We start from the raw sequence: 21,590 nt of genomic DNA on the forward strand, positions 1-21,590 counted from the left end.
CAGGTACCATCCCTGAAGTGCATGGATAGGTGACTTTTTTAGGTTGGGACCCTTCTTCAGACTCGACGTTAATCAGCTTGATTCATGTGAGGAATAGACTGAATAGGCCCATATTCCCGAACAATTATTGGAATGAGGCAGCATGATTTATTGGATTGGAGGTTATTCCTATGCATTTTGATTTGGAAATGAAAGCTATAAGGAAAATATTCATTCCCCTTGTGCACCACATCAACCAGACACACACTATATAGATAGAAACAAAAAGCTGGAGTAACTCAGCGGGACAGGCAGCATCTCTGGAGAGAAGAAATGGGTGACGTTTCATGTTGAGACCCTTCAGACTGGAGTCACTCCAGCTTTTTCTTTCTATTTTCAGTTTAAACCAGGATCTGCAGTTCTTCTTTGGTTCTTTCCTACAAACACACAAACCCACATACACACACACAAACACACAAACAAATATATTCCAAATGTGTGTGTGTGTGTGTGTTGGGGTGGGGGAGGTGTTAATAATATGTATCATTTTGCTCCAATAACTTGGACAACTCCAACACTTAAAGGTGCACCCAATTGTGTGTGTGTGTATGTGTATATATATTATATATAAATGTATTTATCTTGTGCTGCTTGAACTTGAGATATGTGTGTGTGTATATATATATATATATATATATATCACACACACACATATATATATAACAAGCAATAGAGAGATGGAAAGTAAAACTAAAGCAAGTGGGAGGTTGTTTGTCTGCAGGCGAGCTGGGGGGGTTGGGCAGCTGCAGAGACAGGCGGTGGTGGCAGCGGCGGCGGCGGGAGCGGGAGCTTCACCGGCGGCCGGAGCCTCAGCGTGAGTCCGGGGTGGAGGAGTGGCCGCTCGGCCGCAGTGTGGGCGGGGGCCCGGGGGCTGTTGCTACCACGGGCCCGGGCAGCAGAGAGACGGGCCTGGCGCAGCACGGATGTAGGCCCGCCCTGGGTGTGTTGTGGAGACACCGCAGGAGGGGAGAGGGAATTGGGAGGGAGATAAGGTGGCAGGAGGGTGTGGGGTAGAGGGCTGAGAGCAAAGTCTATAAGATCTTTGGCTGAGAGGGGTAAGGGAGAGGGGGGTGGAAAGGAGAAAGTGGGGGAAACGACTCAATATATAAATCTTAAGTTCTTTAAAATCTGTAATATTTAAAGTAATGGATTACAATCATACAGTATAGCTGAGACAGGGCATCTTGGCTGGCTTGAAGGGCCTTTTTACCTGTGCTGTTTGTCTATTTCTCTGTTCTGTTGGAGAATCCTACATCACTGACAGTAAATACTATTTGTGTTGCTGTTTATTTCGCCACAAACTCCCTAGGCCATTATCTTGTGATTGGTGTTGTCCTGTTCGGGTACATTTCCTATTTCTACATTTAGCTTGCTGTCCTTTTCTTACCGGCTGCTTGTATGTGTGCTATTGACTTGAGTTTTGCGCAAAGAGATCAAATCTTAATTTGGGCGCACTTTTATCTGTTCTTGCCAGTTCACCCTGTGACCGTGTGGGTTTTCTCTGGGTGCACTGATTTACTCCAACACTCCAAAGACGTACAGGTTTGTAGGTTTTAATTGGCTTTTGTAAATTGTAAGTTGTCCCTAGTGTGTAGGATAGTGCTCGTCCTACACTGCTAGGGTTGATTGCTGGTCGGCGTGGCTAGGTGGGCCAAAGGACCTGTTTCCGTGCTGTATCTCTAAATTTCTAAAGCCTATCGGGCAGCAGTGAACCCTAACCTCTGGTGAGCATCTAAATTGTGAGTTATTAGTAGCTAACATCGGAAAGCACCGGAGAAATTCCATCAAATATCTCTATCCACATCCACAGATGATACAAGCAAACCAGCATCAGTCATCCCTCCTAGACCACCATCGTGAGCACTGAGGCCCTAATTACTGTTAGTTGGCTCTGTAGACCAGGCCTCATCATTCACAACCTGTCACCAAAGTGCATCATAGCAGAAGATTACCAAGTGGATAAAGTTTGTTTAGAAGATAAATTCCCCTGCCTTTGCACAGCAAAGTCTGTTGTAGTTTGTTTGGTTGTTTGTTTGTTTGTCTTTTTGCACAAAGTCCGCGAGCATTGCCACTTTTCATTACACTGCACATCTCGTATGTGTATGTGACGAATAAACTTGACTTGAGCAACACAAGCAAGCAGACAGTAGTGCTGCTTTAAATATTATTTCTGAAAGATCATGGCTCAGGCAGGGTAACGATTCCTCAAGCAACTTTTATTGGTGACCTGAGTGTTTGGAATGAGACTTGAACCTCAAACCACAAGATTTGGACTTGTTCGCATTAATACCAAGTGACCATCCATGGAAACCTGCACAGTTGTGGCATGGTGGTAGCAGCAGCACATCGCAGAGACCCGGGTTCGATCCTGACTGGGGGTGCTGTATGTACGGAGTTTGTACGTTCTCCCCGTGACTGGGGTGGGTTTTCTCCGGGTGCTCCGTTTTCTTCCCACGCTCCAAAGACCTACAGGTTTGTAGGTTAATTGGCTTTAGTAAAAATTGTAAACTGTTCCTTGTGTGTCGGAGAGTCATAGAGTGATACAGTGTGGAAACAGGCCCTTTGGTCCAACTTGCCTACACCGACCAACATGTCCCAACTACACTAGTCCCACCAGCCTGTACTTGGTCTATATCCCTCCAAACCTGTCCGACCCATGTGTAGGATAGTGTTAGTATGCAGGGGTCACTGGTCGTAGCGGACTCGGGCCTGTTTCCACGCTAAGTCTAAAGTAAATTAAACTAAAGCTCATATGTGAAGCTCATATTTCTATTTTGTCTCAAATTTCCTCTCCACTAATAACAAAAGCCCAGTGGAAATATGCATCCATATTTTGAGTGGGGGACAGTTGTTGAAATGAGCTAATGCTGAAGTACAGAATTTCTGAAATAGTTCTGTTACATTTTCAGATGCCTTCCATTAAGCTCCAGAGCTCTGATGGAGAAATATTTGAAGTTGATGTGGAGATAGCAAAGCAGTCTGTAACAATCAAAACTATGTTGGAAGGTCAGTGTGTCACTTTGGAAGTCATCTTCTTACTTAAATATAATTTATTTCAAATTATAGTTAATACGTTTCTTTATAATTTTCTGAAAAGGATTCTGAAGGGTTGTTGAATGTACTTTTCGTTTTGTTGCTAGTTTATGGTAACCATTTATTCATTGTAATATTGACCTTTAATAGGTGGAGCTGTAGAAACAAGGAACTGCAGATGCCGTTCAGACACAAAAAGACACAAAATCCAGGAGTGACTCAGCAGAGTCAGGCAGCATCCTCGGAGAACATGGATAGGTGATGGGACTCTTCTTCAGAAGGTGAGTCTGAAGAAGGGTCCCGACCTAAAACGTCACCTATTCATATTCTCCAGTGATGCTGCCTGACCTGCTAAGTTGCTCCACCATTTTGTGTCTTTTTTTAATAAATCGAGCCCCCCATTATAATTGCTCAATAAAAGTCGAACATTATTGAAGAAACTGAAAATTCAACAGAAAGTAGAATGAAGTGTTAAAATCTTTCAGGAAAAATCTTTTTTTTTCCTCTGCTTTTCAGCCATTTTTGAGTTGTGAAGACAAGCACCTTTCTCCAAGCTCTTCCCACTGCCATAGAATAGTTGGATGTAATGACGTGAAGAGTTCCAAGTTGTCCTGGTATTTTGCCTCTGCTGGTTGGTCACAGCGTTATGGGCCTGTCCCACTTAGGAGATTTTTTTCAGGCGAAAAACTGGCGACTGGAACGGCGACTGTCAGAGTGGTACACGCAGACACACATCGCTTCCTTCACCAGCCAGTTATGCAGGCGGGGGGGACAGGGCAAGCGGGGGGAGCGCTGTCTGATTGAAATTCATTCGGTGCAAAGCCAATGTGATACAGACACACACCGTGATGAACAGGAAGGTTGGCGCTGTAATTAAGACGGTGAAAGCACAGTGTACAGGAAGGATCACCTAGCAGTCCTTTTTTTAAAGAGAGTTTTTGATTTTATGGGGGGGGGGGGGGGGGGGGGGGGGGAGGGGGGAGGGGGGAAACTGGAGACAACTTTTAAGAAGCCAGAGATACGTGGGTGTGTAACATCGCCCATTCCCTTCTCTCCAGGGATGCTTTGTGTCTACCTTCGATTTAAACCAGCACCCGCAGTTCTTTCTTGCACACAGTGGGCCGAAGGGCCTGTTTCCACGCTATATCTCTGAAAGTAAAACCAAAGACAGGGAGTACTTAATATTGAAGACACTACATGCCTTTTCTGTTTATTAACTTAGGTTTAGATTTATTTTTGTTTTGTGCATTTAGTTACAGTGACAGGTTTTGGGGAAAGTTTGATGAATAATTATATATTTTGTAATTTTCAATGTAAATAGATTTGGGGATGGATGATGAAAGTGATGAAGACCCAGTGCCACTTCCAAATGTTAATGCTGCAATCCTTAAAAAGGTAAGCTTCAAATGCACGAAATAAACTCTACAGCATCCTGGATAAAGCGTATGGCTTGACTGAGACACCATTCTCCACCCTCCTATGGCATCTCCTAAATTCTAACCATGGATCCCCACTTAACAAAAAGTACCGTGACAATAATGTAGAAAAAATATTTAATTACCTAGGGCTGAACACTCTTTAGAAAATGAGTATAAAATTCACCATCGATACAAAGTGCTGGAGTAAATCAGTGGGTCAGGCAGCATCTCTGGAGAACTCTTCTTCAGTCTGATTGTAGATTTGTGATGCGAAACGTCACCTATCCATCTTCACCACCGATGTGCCTGACTCGCTGAGTTACTCCAGCACTTTGTGCCATTTTATGTAAACCATCATCTGCAGTTCCTTGTTTCTACAGAATTCACCATAATGCTTTACAAAGCAGAAAATGAATACGTCACAATATAAGTCGCAACTATTAACAATACTTTGCAGGAATGAAGGGATATAACCTGGCTATTTAAGCCTTTTATTTCTGTTTGTTAGTTCCAAGTAATTCTCCAATCTGTACCTATGTCTGCACTGTCGCCAGGTGATTCAGTGGTGCACTCACCACAAAGATGATCCACCTCCTCCTGAAGATGATGAAAACAAGGAAAAGAGAACCGATGACATCCCTGTATGGGATCAAGAGTTCCTCAAAGTAGACCAAGGAACACTCTTTGAACTAATTCTGGTAAGCAATATTTTTTTTTCACCTCATAGAGTCGTACAGCACAGATACAGGCCTTTTGGGCCCAACCTGCCCAAGCAGAGCAAGATGCCCCTTCTACGCAAGTTGAGGAGGAGGAGCCATTTTGGGGAATGGCTGCTAACCAGCAGCCGTCCGTTTAATTCGCTTTTTTTATAGTTTTTAGTTAGTCCTGAGTCTCGTCCGTTTGGAGAAATTGACTTTTTAATGTGGGGGGTAGGTGGCAATTTTATTTCTAGGTCCCTACCTGGTCGGTGAGGCAGCTTTTTCTCCGGGCTACCCGTCCTCGCGGCCTACCAGCGGGCCTGGAGCGCCGTTTCCTGACGGGTACCGCCCAGCACCTCGGCCTCGGTGGCGGCACAGCGCTGGAGCGCTATTGTGGAGCGGAGCGGACGATGCCTTGCCTGGGTCGCCGCGCTGGATCGACGCGCTGGAGCTCCGGTGAGCTGAGACCGCCGAGTTCAACACCTCCGGGCTGCGGAGCCGTGCGGGTGGCGCCGATTTCAACATCAGGAGCTCCAAACCGGCGCGGTCTTGTCGGCTTCGGAAGCCGCGGTCCCCAGCTAGGAAGCGGCCGTTCCAGGTGGGCCAGCCGCTGAGAGGACTCTCCCGACGCCGGGGCAAGACCACCCGGTGAGAACGGCCAGGAACATCGGGCCTCCGTAGAGGCAACTGCAGTGGCCTCAATAGGCCTGACTTTGGGTGAACTTGGGGTTGGGGACTGGACATTGTGCCTTCCCCCACAGTGGTATCCATTGTGGGGGAATGATTTTTTTGTCTGTACGTAATCTTGTTAGTCTTGTCCAAGATGGCTGCCGTGAAGAGAGAGTGGACGCTGGCGCGCTTTAACTGCCGCTGCTCTCTCTTCACATTGTGTTTTTGATTTTTTGCTTTTGGACTGAATTCTGTTTTTAATTTGTGTTTCTGTGATGTCTTTATTATTTATTTTATTCTGATTATATGTTTTTTATTCCTGTTAATCTCTGTAAGGTATCCTTGAGATGTCTGAAAGGCGCCCAAAAATAAAATTTATTATTATTAAGTCCCACCTGCCCCACATCCCTCTAAACCTTGTCTTTGAAATGTTGTTGTCGTACCTCCACTGGTAGTTTGTACCATATACCCATCTTGTGGAAAAAGTTGCCCTTCAGGTGCCTATTACATTTTTCCCCTCTCATCTTAACCTAACGTCCTCTGGTTCTTGATTCCCCCCCGTTCACTGGATAAACGACTCTGTGCTTTAACATTTTTCATGGTAACTCGGTACACGTGACAATAAACAAAACTAACACTTTCTTTCTTTCTACATTCATTCTAATCTTGCTCGTGCAGCCAACCAACTAACCCAGTAGACAGGTGCGTTCAGAACTGTGCTTCAGAATTAAACTTTTATTTTAATGCACTTCCACCACAACAAATGGTGACCAGCAATGTATGACGTTGACTGTGAGAACAGAACATTATGGGTTTATGATCAACTCTGAAAATTGATACATAATATATAGACTGACAGTATAGTGTTAGGACTGAAGGACTAGTGCGATGTCAGTACTGACCTTTGGATGAGATGCTTAATGGAGGCCCCATCTGCCCCACTAGTCATTCCTCGATCCCAGCATTTTTCCCATACTGAAACTCCACTATGAATAGATCAATGGCCATTCACCTCATTCCATTTTATGATTACTTGCTCTGAAAAATGTTTGCCATGTTCTCCTTCTTGCCTAGATCTCGCTCTCAAGATAATTTATTGCTTGCGAATTCCTGTGAGACGTATATGAGATCTATGTAAAGGTTCTGAAATAATTGTTGATATATTTCTAGTCTCTCGTGATATGGAATAGGCACAGGGAATAGAACGTCCTCATGCCAAAACATTATTCCTTAAACAGAAGAACTAACAGCTACTGCATTTTCAATTCCCAAACAGTTTAAGTGACGCTACTAAATATTAGGCGAATTAACAGCGATTTAGTTTAGTTTGGAGATACCATGCTGAAACAGCCCCTTCGGCCCACCGAGTCCCCGCACTCTTAACTTACGAGGGACAATTTACAATTTACAGAAGCCAATTAACCTCCTAACCTGCACGTCTTGGAGTGTGGGAGGAAATGGGAGCAGCCACGAAAACCCACGCAGTCACGGGGAGAACGTACAAACTCCGTACAGACAGCACCCGTAGTCTGGATTGAACCCAGGGCTCTGGCACTGTGGCACTGTAAGGGAGCAATTCTACTGACTATAAATTTTCCAATATGGAATTTCCAAATTGCAATGTTATTTATTTTCCCGGAAACACAAAGAACTGCAGATTAAAAAACAAAAAACTTCAAAATATACTTTATTCGAGAAATAATTATATACAATACAAGATCCATACAAAACTCCATCCGACATTCTCGGAGGCTATACATACATTCAATACAGTTTCCCCAAATCACAATTTTACCCCACACCCTTGCCACTCATGTGGCCCACTGGAATGGAATCCCTTCCCTTATTTTGAGGGGTGTATCCATTTTTTTTCAATTCAATTCAACGTTAATGTCATCGCACAAATACAAGTATGAGTACAACGAAATGCAGTTTTGCGTCAGTCCGTAGTAGTTGTGCATAAAGAAATAAAAAGAATAGAAAGAGAGAAGATACAGAATAATAAAAAAAAACCAGAATAATTAAACAATGGGGACGGAGGGACCGGAGAAATCTATCGGCGGGACTCCGAGTTCAGCAATGTGATTGTATTGTTGTAGAAGCTGTTCCTCATCCTACTAGTACGTGACCTGAGACTCCTGTACCGCCTCCCTGATGGGAGGAGGGCAAACAGTCCATGGCTGTGGTGTGAGGGGTATTTGATGATCTTCCCAGCCCGTCTCAGACACCGTTTTCGGTGGAGGGCATCCATGGCAGGGAGCGGGGCACCGATGATGTGCTGTGCGGTTTTCACCACCCGTTGTAGTGCCTTCCTGTCCGCAGCAGTGCAGCTGCTGTACCATACCGTGAAGCAGGTGGTGAGGATACTCTCTATGGTACAGCGGTAAAAGTTGGTCAGGATCCGGGGGGACAGGTGGGCTTTCTTGAGCCTCCTCAGGAAGTAAAGGCGCTGCTGTGCCTTTTTGATCAGCTTGGAGGTGTTGTGGGACCAGGACAAATCCTCCGAGATATGTACTCCGAGGAATTTATAGACCGCACCACACTCTGCCCCCCATGTCCAGCAGCGGAAGGACCCTAGACTGTGGTCCTCCCCCACCGATCCTTGGCGTTGGCTGCACCGAGCTTCAGTGCGTCCCTCAGCACGTACTCCTGCAGTTTGCAGCGGGCCAGTCGGCAACATTCCCCGATGGACATCTCGCTCCGCTGGGTGGTGAACAATGCTCGGGCAGACCAAAGAGCGTCTTTCACCGAGTTGATGACCCTCCAGCAGCACACGATGTCAGTCTCTGAATGCGTCCCTGGGAACAGTCCGTAGATCCACAGAGTCCTCTGTGACGGAGCTGTTCGGAAAAAAACGTGACAGGGATCCTTGCAAACCTCTCCAGATGCTCTTTGCGAATCCACACTCTGCAAAGAGGTGGGCAACCGTCTCCTCTCCACAGCAGCCGTCCCGAGGGCAGCGCGCGCTGGTAGTGAGGTACCGACGGTGCAGGAAGGACCTGACTGGGAGGGCTCCCCTCACCGCCAGCCAAGCCAAGCCAGGTCCTGGTGCTTGTTGGCGAGTTCTGGCGATGAGGCATTTTGCCAGACTGCTCTGGGAACCACACCACAGGATCCATGGAGTCATTTTCCTGCAGTGCCTGCAGGACGTTCCGTGCCGACCACTGCCTGATGGAATTGTGGTCAAAGGTGTTGGTTCAGAAGAACCTTTCCACGAACGACAGACAGTGCGGCAAAGCCCAGCTTACTGGCACATTACGTGGCATCTGCGCCAGGCCCATCCTTCGCAACACCGGGGACAGGTAGAACCTCAGCAGGTAGTGACACTTGGTGCCCACGTGCCTTGGCTCTACACTCCGGCTGATGCAGCCACACACAAAGGTGGCCATCAGGGTGAGGGCGACGTTTGGCACACTTTTACCCCCGTTGTCTGCCGACATGTGCATTGTGGCCCATCTCACCCGGTCTATCCTCGACCCCCAGATGAACTGGAAGACGGCCTGGGTGTTCCCCGTGGCGTAGGAGGGAGGGACAGGCCACACTTGCGCCAAGTACAGCAGCCCCGAGAGCACCTCACACCTGATGACCAAATTTTTCCCCGTTATGGAGAGGGAGCGTTGCCTCCACAGCTCCAGCTTCTTCCCCAACCTTGGCTATCCGCTCCAGCCAATTCTTGTCACACACCTCAGCCCCCCCCCCCCCCCCCCCCCCCCCCCCCACCTGATCCCCAGCACCTTCATGAAATCAGACTTGATGGTGAAGGGGATGGAAGATCGGTCGGGCCAGTTGCCAAAGAGCATGGCCTCGCTCTTCCTGCGGTTCACCCTGGCTCCCGTGGCCGACTCAAACTGGTCGCAGATGCTGATCAATCTGCGGACCGACCCTGGATCCGAGCGGAAGACGGCAACATCATCCATGTACAGGGAGGTTTTGACTTGAATGCCCCCACTGCCTGGCAATGTCACTCTTATGCTTGCGTCCTTCTTGATGGACACAGCAAAAGGTTCAATACAACAGACGAACAAGACAGGGGAGAGAGGGCTGCAGATGCAGGAATGAGTTAAGGACAAAATGCTGGACTAACTCACAGGGTCAGCAGCGTCTCTGGGGAACGTGCATATTTCACTGACCTTATGGTGCATGTGACAAGTGAATTTCAACTTTGAATCTAGAGAACATGGATAGCTTAAGGAGTCATGGAGGGGAGCAGTGAGGGAGGGTCTCACAAAACAACCATCCGAGAGATTTTTTAAAGATAGATACAACGTGGAAACAGGTCCTTTGGCCCACCAAGTCCACGCTGACCATCGATCACCCATACACTAGTTCTATGTTAGCCCACTTTTGCATCTTACACACTATGGGCAATTCACAGAAGCCAACTAACATACAAACCACTTCTTTAGTCAGAGGGTGGTGAATCTGAGGAGTTCATTGCCACAGACGGCTGTGGAGACCAAATCAATGGATGTAAACGTAGAGATTGATAGATTCTAGAGTCAGGGTAATGTAGAGAAGGAAGGAGAATGGGGCTGAGAGGGAAAGATTGATCAGCCATGATTGAATGGTGGAGTAGACTTGATGTGCCGAATGGCCTAATTCTGCTCGTACAACTTATGAACATGTATGTAGACACAAAATGCTGGAGTAACTCAGCGGGTGAGGCAGCATCTCTGGGGAGAAGGAATGGGCGACGTTCCGGGTCGAGACCCTTCTTCAAACTGAACATGTATGTCACTTTGTTTTCTCCTTTCTCTTTAACTCCCTTATTAATCTATTAATCACGTGACTTCATAAATAGTGTATCACCACGGCAAATCTCACCGTGTCTGTTTACTCTTCCTATCCTTTCTGCAACTTTAAAGTCATCCTTTCGCCCCCCGCCCCCACTTTTTTAAATTCTGATAATCTTTCAGTGTTCTATGTTTACATGTTCTGTGGTGCTGCTGCAAGTAAGAATTTAATTGTTTTATCTGGAACATGTGACAATAAAACACTCTCGACCCTCTTGACTCTTGAAAATGTGAAGTCTGTTTCTCTTTGCACAAATGCTGCCTGTTCTCACCAGGGTGTAAATACTGTTGTGTCTTTTTTGAATGTAAACACTGGTTCAGTTCTGTTCTGATGTTTTGCACATTCCCGCAAGCATTGCCACTTTTATTTCACTGTACATCTTGTATGTGTATGTGACAAATAAAGTTAACTTGACTTGACTTGCAGAGTGTTTTTTGTGTTTAGTTTGGATCGCCAGCATTTAATATATTTGCCTGGCTGTTATCCTATCAATGAAACTTTAAACATGACAAGATTCACTTCAGCTGGATTACATGGCCTTTCTGCTGTCAACATTTCGATAGGTACCCAGACTTATTGGATGAAGCCATGAAGACAAAGGCTGAATCAGCAAATCTAATATCATACTTATACAACATTATTTTAAATATAGAAATACCTACAACCGATGGTATTAGAAGAGACTGGGAACAAGAACTAGCTATAAACATTTCAAAAGAGAGCTGGGATAAACACTTACTATATGTAGCAATGTTACAAAATTTTGAGATTTTAAATATCAAGTCTGCAATTTATCCCATCAGATAAAGCATAAAAAGAAGTTAAATTTGACACTTAATTCACTTTCATATCTCAAGTATTTAAAAAGTTATGGCCATTTGCATACTCGGAAATTAGCATCTTGTTCCCTATTGATTTTCTATGGACATAACAAAAAAGCTGTGATCGTGGACAGTCAAAAGCCCATAACTTTCTTAAAAATTAAGAGAACTGAATTAAATTTTCAGTTATCATAGATTGAAGCATTATGAAACAAATAGAAATCAATCTTACTTGGATGACCTGAAACTAAAGCATATAATTAGTTAGTTACCCAATTATATAGGCTGGGTGAGTGGGCAAATGTTTGGCAGATGCAGTATAATGTGGATAAATGTGAGGTTATCCATTTTGGTGGCAAAAACGGGAAAGCAGACTATTATCTAAATGGTGGCCGATTGGGAAAGGGGGAGATGCAGCGAGACCTGGGTGTCATGGTACACCAGTCATTGAAGGTAGGCATGCAGGTGCAGCAGGCTGTAAAGAAAGCGAATGGTATGTTGGCTTTCATAGCAAGAGGATTTGAGTATAGGAGCAGGGAGGTTCTACTGCAGTTGTACAGGGTCTTGGTGAGACCACACCTGGAGTATTGCGTGCAGTTTTGGTCTCCAAATCTGAGGAAGGACATTATTGCCATAGAGGGAGTGCAGATAAGGTTCACCAGACTGATTCCTGGGATGTCAGGACTGTCTTATGAAGAAAGACTGGATAGACTTGGTTTATACTCTCTAGGATTTAGGAGATTGAGAGGGGATCTTATAGAAACTTACAAAATTCTTAAGGGGTTGGACAGGCTAGATGCAGGAAGATTGTTCCCGATGTTGGGGAAGTCCAGGACAAGGGGTCACAGCTTAAGGATAAGGGGGAAATCCTTTAAAACCGAGATGAGGAGAACTTTTTTCACACAGAGAGTGTGAATCTCTGGAACTCTCTGCCACAGAGGGTAGTTGAGGCCAGTTCATTGGCTATATTTAAGAGGGAGTTAGATGTGGCCCTTGTGGCTAAGGGGATCAGAGGGTATGGAGAGAAGGCAGGTACGGGATACTGAGTTGCATGATCAGCCATGATCATATTGAATGGCAGTGCAGGCTCGAAGGGCCGAATGGCCTACTCCTGCACCTAATTTCTATGTTTCTATGTTTCTAATTGGAGCTAATTTCAAACTTCAATTACTAGATCTAAACATCTATCTATTTCTTAATAAATGATTATCATTTTAAATAGCCTAAGTGTCCAAATAATATTCACAAATAATTCACAATAAAACATGATTTTTAAATCTCATTTACATTAATTTATAGGCCAAATGGAAGGAATTTAGTGTTCAATTGCTGTAAATTAAAGTCAATTTAAATCAGCTTTCTAGTGGGATCCTGTGAACTCACTGGTTTAGAATGTTCACATTGCGCTAGATTTGTGCCCCCAAATGCCCAGAAAAATACTGCGGGATATAATGGGCCCAAATTAGCTACTCGCAATATAACTTTGTATAATGGGATCTTAAGAAGCCCTTTTTAATGTAAAAATAAACAGCCTACCTTCTGTTGTCTGCTGTATGAGACCCTGCCGGTTGCTGGTGGTCGCAGGTTTAGAGGTTAAATTTTAAACTACTACAACAATTATATAAAGCCTTTAAAACTAATAATAGCTAAAGCGACGGAATATTCCAGCGATTTCCCATTAATAATTAACTAGGCTGAACATCCTCGATTGGAACAGCCTAGGGAAAATCGCGTTTTAAACCCGCCCCCCCCTAAACGGCGCCAAAATCGTGCACACCCGCAGCGACAGATTTTCAGCGACACTTCAGGTAGGCTTTGCAACATACCTACTATATGTGCATAAATGCTCGATCAACGTACGACATACTCTAATTCAATATAAAACATTACATAGACTATATTATTCAAAAAGTAAAATAAATAAACTTTTCCCCAATGTCTCACCCATTTGTGATAAATGTCAGTCACAAGAAGCTACCATAGTGCACTCTTTTGTTTTTTGTATAAAAATCCAAAAATTCTGGAACTAAATATTTGAAATCTTCACAAAATTATTTAAAATAAAACTTGTACCAAAAGCAGAATGGATCATTTTTGGAATATCGAAAGGTAACCCCGAATTAAACGTGTTTCAAAAGAACTTACTTAATTACGGGCTAATAATGGGAAAAAAGCTTATCCTCAAATTTTGGAAAAATGCTCAATTTATTTATTTTTTTTTTCTTTTCTTTCTAGGGTCTTATTTCCTTTCTTTACTTCCTTCTCTAACTTCTTCCCTAAGGGGCTTTCTTTCCCCAACACTTTCCTGCACCTTCACGATTCTTACTCACTTTCCTTACTTATTTTATTTCTATCTTTTTTAAAGCTCGAAAAACGAAGTGGTAGTCAAAAAAGAAACTTGTTGTCAATTCATTATGCAACTATTACACAGCAAATACGTTTGCCCATATAGTAATGTAAAATATTAAATGGTATCAGATCTGGTAAAAAATAGGGTATAAAATATTATTTAAAATATTAAATAAACAGTATGCCAATAAAGCAAAAACGAGTTTTTAAAAAGGGTGCAAACAATGTATCCTATTTTGTGGAAATTTTACTGTGTTACAATAGAGCGATTGTTTTTCCATTTTTTTTGTGTTTAGTCTTTGGCTAGGGTCTTAAGCTGTTTTTAAATCTTTCTTTTTTGCTTCCGCATGCTCTAGCGCTTACCGGAAGGTAGGAGGGTGAACAGTTTGTGTGCTGGGTGGGTGGTGTCTTTGATAATATTGCTTGCTCTCTTGCGACAGCGAGAAGGGTATAGGTTCTGGATTGCTGGTTGGGGTGATCTGGTGATCTTCTCCGCTGTCCTCACCACTCTCTGTAGGGCCATTACTCTCTGTACAACAAATGTAATAAGATATATCTGATGTGTATTATTGTAATTTACTGCACTTCTAATAAAAATAAATTAAAAAAAAAAAAAGAAAAAAAAAAATTTCAATAGGTCACCTGTGTTTAGTTTGATCCAGTCTTGAACGATAGAGTCTTGATGAAATGCTGATTAGATGCCAAATTCCCTTGCTGCTTTCAGCTGCACCCCTCCAATTATGTCCGAGTTAAAACCAGTTTGAACAGTTTGGGCAGCCTTGGTGTTATCCTTCACGCCCTCAGGGCTGTTCTGGTTCTGGTTGATCACTGCGCAAACACCTCATAAGTGGTTATCCCGCGCAGGTCGGAGTGAGTAGAGTCGCAATTACATTTTGAAATGGGCCTTTTTAACCATGTTGAGGCAATCTAGTTGCTCAATCCCCTTTTTAAATAGACAATAGACAATAGGTGCAGGAGTAGGAGTAGGCCATTCGGCCCTTCGAGCCATTCAATATGATCATGGCTGATCATCCCCAATCAGTACCCCGTTCCTGCCTTCTCCCCATATCCTCTGACTCCGCTATCTTTAAGAGCCCTATCTAGCTCTCTCTTGAAAGCATCCAGAGAACCTGCCTCCACCGTCCTCTGAGGCAGAGAATTCCACAGACTCACAACTCTCTGTGAGAAAAAGTGTTTCCTCGTCTCCATTCTAAATGGCTTACCCCTTATTCTTAAACTGTGGCCCCTGGTTTTGGACTCCCCCAACATCGGGAACATGTTTCCTGCCTCTAGCGTGTCCAAACCCTTAACAATCTTATATGTTTCAATAAGATCCCCTCTCACCCTTCTAAACTCCAGAGTGTACAAGCCCAGCCGCTCCATTCTCTCAGCATATGACAGTCCCGCCATCCCGGGAATTAACCTTGTAAACCTACGCTGTACTCCCTCAATAGCAAGAATGTCCCTCCTCAAATGACTTAACATCGGGAGCAGTACGTGTGTTGGGTGGTAACATATTCCATTCCCTTATCGTCCTTGGCTAAAGGGAATATTGGTAGCAAAGTTTATCGCAATTTAGTAAGTGGATGATGTAGGGACCGTTATTTTGTCTTGTTTCATGGCAGTTGGTGCTCTGGGATAACAGAAGACTTGATGGCTGTACTTATATTGGTCATCGCTGAGAGAAACACAGAAATGCAAATACTGGTTTATACCAAAGATACAAAGTGCTGGAGTAACTCAACTCAGATTGCAATCTGTAGAAAGGTCCTATCACGAAACGCACCCGTCCTTTTTCTCCAGAGATGCTGCCTGACCCTCTCTGAGTTACTCCAGGACTTTGTGTCTATCTTTCACAGAAGCTCAAGACTGGAATGATAGGAAGTATAACGTTGAGCAATAATGCACAACGTTACATTTGATTTATTTAATTAGCAGTTTTTAAGATGGCTATAAGAGAGTTATTCAAGTTTATTATTGTTGTGTGTATTGAGGTAAAACGAGATGCTTTGTTTTGAATGCTTTCCAATCAAATTAGATAATATGTAAATGCAATCAAAAACGTTATTCCCTTATCATCCATACACTGTAAATGGCTCAATTGCAATCAAGTATCAAAGTATCAAAGGTATTTTATTAGTCACATTCACATACACCTAGGTGTAGTGAAGTGAAATGCTTCTTGCCATTTTGCAGCACATAAAAAAAAGAATACAGCCATAACATTAATAAGAGTTTTAAACATAAAGAACATCCCCCCACAATGGTTCCCATTATGAGGGAAGACACAAAGTCCAATCCCCAACCCCAGTTCACCCATAGTCGGGCCTATTGAGGCCTCCACAGTTACCTCCACGGAGGCCCGAAGTTCCAGGCCGTTCTCGCTGGGTGATGTTGCTCCGGCTTCGGGAGAGTCCTCTCAGCGGCCTGGGAACCCTGGAACGGCCGCTTCCGCACTGGAGGCCGCGGCTTCCGAGCCAACAAGGCCGCGCCGGTTGGAGCTCCACAACTGGCGATCTCATCTAGAGATCCCAGGCTCCCGGTGTAAAGTTCAGCGCCGCCGCCCGCAGCTGGTCCCGCAGCTCCGCGATGTTTTCCTCAGTGATCTTCAGCTCACCGGAGCTCCAGCGCGGCGACCTGGGCAAGGCATCGCCCGCTCTGCGATAGCGCTCCAGCGCTGTGCCGCCGTCGAAGCCGAGGTTCTGTGCGGTCCCCGACAGGAAACGCCGCTCGCAGGCCCGCTGGTAGGCCGCGAGGACGGGTCGAAGCTGCAGCCTGGAGAAAAGCTGCCTCTCCCGACCAGGTAGGGACCCTGAAAGATAGTTTCCCCCCCCCCCCCCCCCCCCCCCCCCCCCCCCCCCCCCCCCCCCCCCCCCCCCCCCCCCCCCCCCCCATAAAAAAGTCTAGACCTCCAAAACACTTAAACTAACTAAAATAAAAAAAATAAAAGATGAAGAGACAGACAGCTGCTGGCTGGGCAGCCATGTACAGGACAGCGCCCCCTACGTCTTTGTCTTTCTGCTGTCTTTCTGCTGACTGGATAGCACAAAACAAAAGCTTTTCATTGTACATTGGTACATGTGGCAATAAACTAAACTAAACTGGACTGAACTAAGTACAGGGCGGCACGGTGGCGCAGCGGTAGAGTTACTGCCTTACAATACTTGCAGTGCCTGAGACCTGGGTTCGATCCCGACTACGGGTGCTGTCTGTACGGAGATTGTACGTTCTCCCCGTGACCGCGTGGGGTTGCTCTGAGATCTTTGGTTTCCTCCCACACTCCAAAGACGTACGGGTTTGTAGGTAAATTGGCTTGGTGTAAGTGTAAATTGTCCTAAGTGTGGGTAGGATAGTGTTAATGTGCGGGGATCTCTGGTTGGTGTGCACTCGGTGGGCTGAAGGGCCTGTTTCCTTGCTGTATCTCTGAACTAAACTAACCTAAACAATCAAGCCTAAATCAAGTACACGTGTGTGTACCGTGTACCTTCCGAAGAGTTCGCCAGGGATTATACTGGAAGTTGGACAATTTTACAATGGGCAATTTGTACATTTACATTTTATCAAGCCAATTAACCTACAAACCTGTACGTCTTTGGAATGTGGGAAGAAACCAAAGATCTCGGAGAAAACCCACACAGGTCACGGGGAGAATGTACGAACTCCGTACAGACAGCATGCATATTCGGGATCGAACCCGGGTCTCCGGTGCTGTATTTTTGCTGTAAGGCAGCAACTCTACCGCTGTGCCACTGTGTGTGTGTGTGTGTGTGTGTGTGTGTGTGTGTGTGTGTGTGTGTGTGTGTGTGTGTGTGTGTGTGTGTGTGTGTGTGTGTGTGTGTGTGTGTGTGTGTGTGTGTGTGTGCGTGTGTGTGTGTGTGCGCGTATGTGTGATCGTGATCAGTGGCACAAAGTTAATGTCTGTAAGAGACGTAGAAAGATTTGAAGTAGTTTTGTACTTGTATAGAAATCTCCAGTGGAAATCCTTTTTTGATGTGATGTTCTTCTAAGATTAGTTTGGCTCTTCGCATTTCAAACATGAATATTTACATCTTTTATTTAGGCTGCGAACTATTTAGACATCAAAGGCCTGCTTGATGTGACGTGCAAAACTGTAGCGAACATGATCAAAGGTAAAACTCCAGAAGAGATTCGCAAGACTTTCAACATCAAAAATGACTTTACTGAGGAAGAGGAAGCACAGGTAATACCGCTATTGTCTTCATAATTGTTGAAAACACTTAACGATTAGCTTTTCTGATTCAGATGTGTTCGGTAGAGTGTTTCCGTCTAAACTTAATCAAAGGGCTCAACTGAAGCATTGGTACACTTTTCATAAAATACTTTATTAATGCAGCCCCTTTTAAGTTTAAACTGTGTATGCCTGTAATATACCACAAAATATAGATCAGTGGTTATCAATGCAATTAAATTATTATTTTGTTTAGTGTTAAGGATGAGATTGAATTAGTTAAGGCAGAGATAGATAGATTCTTGATCAGTTCAGGTGTAAGGGGTTATTGGGAGAAGGCAGGAGAATGGGGTTAGGAGGGAGAGATAGATCGGCCGTGATTGAATGGCGGAGTAGACGATGTGCCAAATGGCCTAGTTCTGCTCCAATCACTTATGAATTTATGGTGTTCAAGAAGGAACTGCAGATGCTGGAAAATCGACGGTAGACAAAAGTACTGGAGAAGCTCAGCGGGTGCGGCAACATCTATGGAGCAAAGGAAATAGGCAACGTTTCGAGCCAAAACCCTTCTTCAGACTGATGTAGGGTGGTGGGGGGGGGGGGGAGGTCAGTAAGAAGAAAGGGAGAGGAGGAGCCAGAGGGCTGAGAAGAGGAGGAGACAGCAAGGGCTACCGGAAATTGGAGAAGTCATTGTTCTCAATTTATGGTCTTTCCCACTTAAGTCCTTGACTAGCGATTGGGGAAGAGCACACCCTGTGGACGGCTCGATTGTAATAATGTATAGTCTTTCTGCTGACTGGAGAGCACACAACAAAAAGCTTTCCACTGTACCTCTGTCCACGTGACAATAAACTAAACTAATGATAGCACATAGACGTACAGGAAGGAACTGCAGATGCTGGTTTACACCAAAGATAGACACATTAACTCAGCAGATCAGGTAGCATCTCTGGAGAAAAAGGATGGGTGACGTTTCGGATCGGAACCCTTCAGATAGCACTTCTCGGTGCATGAAGTCTGCTTAGTTAATATAATCTCATTATGCTGTGGATGTTATTCATTTCTCCACTTCGTGAAAATCATAGTTTTAGTTTTAGAGATACAGCGCGGAAAACCAGCACTTCGGCCCGCTAAGACCGAGGCACTCGCGCGCGCACACACAAAATTTGGAGTAACGCAGCGGGACAGGCAGCATCTCTGGATGGAAGGAATGGATCCCTTCTTCAGAAGCTCTCGACCCGAAATGTCACGCATTCCTTCTCTCCAGAGATGCTGCCAGTCCCGCTGAGTTACTCGACCATTTTGTGCCTATCTTTGATGTAAACCAGCACCTGCAGTTCTTTCCTACACGTAACATACAAGCCTGTACATCTTTGGAGTATGGGAGGAGATCAGAGCACCCGGAGAAAACCCACGCGGGCCACGGGGAGAAAGGATGGATGGAATTATGCCCTGGTATCCAGTAAGGCCATTTAACCACACGTTTAATTGACCTTTCACTGAGTACATGACTGATTTACTCCTTTTATTTCCAGGTACGCAAGGAGAATCAGTGGTGTGAAGAAAAGTGAAAAAAAAAATTGCTTCATAACTGTTCTCGAATACACTGAGATAATTCTTCCAAATCCTATTGCACTGTTTTGTACATGATAATTATTTGGGAAATGCAGGAAAGGGGGGGAGAAAAACACACTTAGCATTTTTGATTGCACGATGGTTCCTCTCTTGTTCAGAGCTCTGTGTTCTAGCCTTTATCTTGCCATAGGATTGGAAGTGATATCCGGTCTTGCGCCGCCGAATCCATTACAGTAGAGTGACTTCAAGAGGATTAGGATGCATGTGTTAATAAAATTTAAAGAGTGCGGACTAGACAGGAATTCTTTAATACTGTGGACGTTTGATTATCATATCATCTCGTCAAATACAAAGGCAAATACAATCAGCAGGCTATGCAGTGAGGGGGTATTCTTCATAAATAGATGGTAAAAAAGGCTGAACGTATTTAAATTAAAGCAGCATTTAATTCTCGAACTGAGATAAGCTGTAATATAAATGAAATGGTTACAGTGTGAAGAGCTTGCTGTGGTATGTTTTTTTAAATTGATCTTCCTTCCCTCTCTCATGCCTCGATTTATGATGCAGGGTTAGTCATCCACAATACTGCAACATTTAGCAACGTACTTGTGTTTCCAGGTTCCCAATGAGCAGTTTGCATGCGTGACTGGACTGTAGTGCGGTCTTTATAATCAGTGATCACTTCTTCTTCTTCTTGCGTATGGCGTGCACTGCCTAAAGTTGTAGGTCAGCTTGTTCTATTTGATCTTTTTGTTTGTGCTCGTCGGCTTGATTGCATTAGTCGACACGGGGTGGACCACATGAAGGTTGCAATCTTCCACCCCAGTGATCACTGTAAAACCTCTTGCCAATGTGATGCAAGCATTATTGCTCCTGAGCCTTTACAATTATATTCTCCATGTTCATACCTGATAGGAGCAGAATTAGTCTACTCTGCCATTCAAACATGGCTGATCTATCTTTCCCTCTTAACCCCATTCTCCTGCTCTCTTCCCATAACCCCTAACACCCATTTTAATATAGAATCTATCTATCGCTGTCTTAAAAATATCCATTGACTTGGCCTCCACAGCGTTCTGTGGCAATGTATTCCACAGGTTCAGCACCGTTGACTGAAAAAATCTTCCTCATCTCCATCCTAAAGGAACGTCCTTTAATTCTGAGGCTGTGACCTCTGGACCTAGACTCTCCCACTAATGGAAACATCCTCCCCATATCCACTCTGTCCAATTCACTAAGCTGTTTTATTTTCTTTTTGACTGGCTTTCCCACCTTCTCTGTATTATCCTGCAAGTGGCTTGGATGTCTGTAATAAGAGTATGGTATGTATGGGTATGTTAGCCTTGGATGTTATTGCAAGAACCCTAGTGGCATCTTGATTGGAACTTTCAGCCTTCACCGGTTTAGTTTAACCAAGACCAACACTTCAGGCTAGATAAATGCTACAACTTTAATGGGATCCTTCAATTATTTGGATTTATTAGCCTTGCTGTGCATGACTACAACTTGAAATCTCTAAGATGTGTAGGAAGGAACAGCAGATGCTGGATTACACCAAAGATAGACGCAAAATGCTGCAGTAACTCAGCGGGACAGGCAGCATCTCTGGAGAGAAGGAATGGTTGATGTTTCAGCTACGAAGAAGGGTCTCGACCCAAAACGTCACCCAGAGATGATGCCTGTCTTGCTGAGTTACTCCAGCATTTTGTGCCAATCTCTGAGATGTTCCTGTTTTTCTGTAATTATTGTCTGATTCCATCTTGTTATCAAATAAAATAGGCCCACAAATTACTTTCTGTCGGTTTTGTTTATTTCATTGTTATCCCGTTGAATGTTTCAAAATTGTGGTGTTGATGCATTGAAGATCTTGCTGCTATTATTTAAGAGGATAGTTTCACTTATACTTTATCCCTCCTCTGCCCAATGAAGAATTGTTATGTTATTCACTTTGCGTGGAAACATGTCCTTCGGTTCAACTTGGTCAGGATTGTACAGAGGTGAGGAC

The 21,590-nt window shown here is 44.4% G+C and overlaps 1 protein-coding gene across 3 annotated transcripts; it reads left to right on the forward strand.

Annotated features, from left to right (window-relative positions):
• The first annotated feature begins 711 nt into the window (after positions 1–711).
• On the forward strand, positions 712–21,376 carry skp1 (S-phase kinase-associated protein 1). Of its 3 annotated transcripts, none has more exons than XM_055643242.1 (6): positions 712–853; positions 2,949–3,045; positions 4,394–4,467; positions 5,045–5,188; positions 17,882–18,022; positions 19,546–21,376. In XM_055643242.1, the coding sequence occupies exons 2-6, from the start codon at positions 2,949–2,951 to the stop codon at positions 19,579–19,581; spliced, it is 492 nt and encodes a 163-aa protein (XP_055499217.1). In that variant the 5' UTR covers positions 712–853; the 3' UTR covers positions 19,582–21,376. The 3 variants fall into 3 exon arrangements, with proteins under 3 accessions (XP_055499217.1, XP_055499218.1, XP_055499219.1); XM_055643243.1 differs by lacking the exon at positions 712–853 and adding an exon at positions 876–979; XM_055643244.1 differs by lacking the exon at positions 712–853 and adding an exon at positions 1,529–1,581.
• The last annotated feature ends 214 nt before the right edge of the window (positions 21,377–21,590 follow it).

Source organism: Leucoraja erinacea, chromosome 11 (genome assembly GCF_028641065.1).
Source record: "Leucoraja erinacea ecotype New England chromosome 11, Leri_hhj_1, whole genome shotgun sequence".
Classification (NCBI taxonomy): Eukaryota; Metazoa; Chordata; class Chondrichthyes; order Rajiformes; family Rajidae; genus Leucoraja; species Leucoraja erinaceus.

Bases quoted from the DNA above. Each gene is read 5' to 3' on its own strand.
- skp1 (XM_055643242.1), top strand. From the start codon at position 2,949: ATGCCTTCCATTAAGCTCCAGAGCTCTGATGGAGAAATATTTGAAGTT. The intron at 4,468-5,044 runs GTAAGCTTCAAA...CACTGTCGCCAG, and splicing joins ATGCTGCAATCCTTAAAAAG to GTGATTCAGTGGTGCACTCA. The intron at 18,023-19,545 runs GTAATACCGCTA...TTTTATTTCCAG, and splicing joins CTGAGGAAGAGGAAGCACAG to GTACGCAAGGAGAATCAGTG.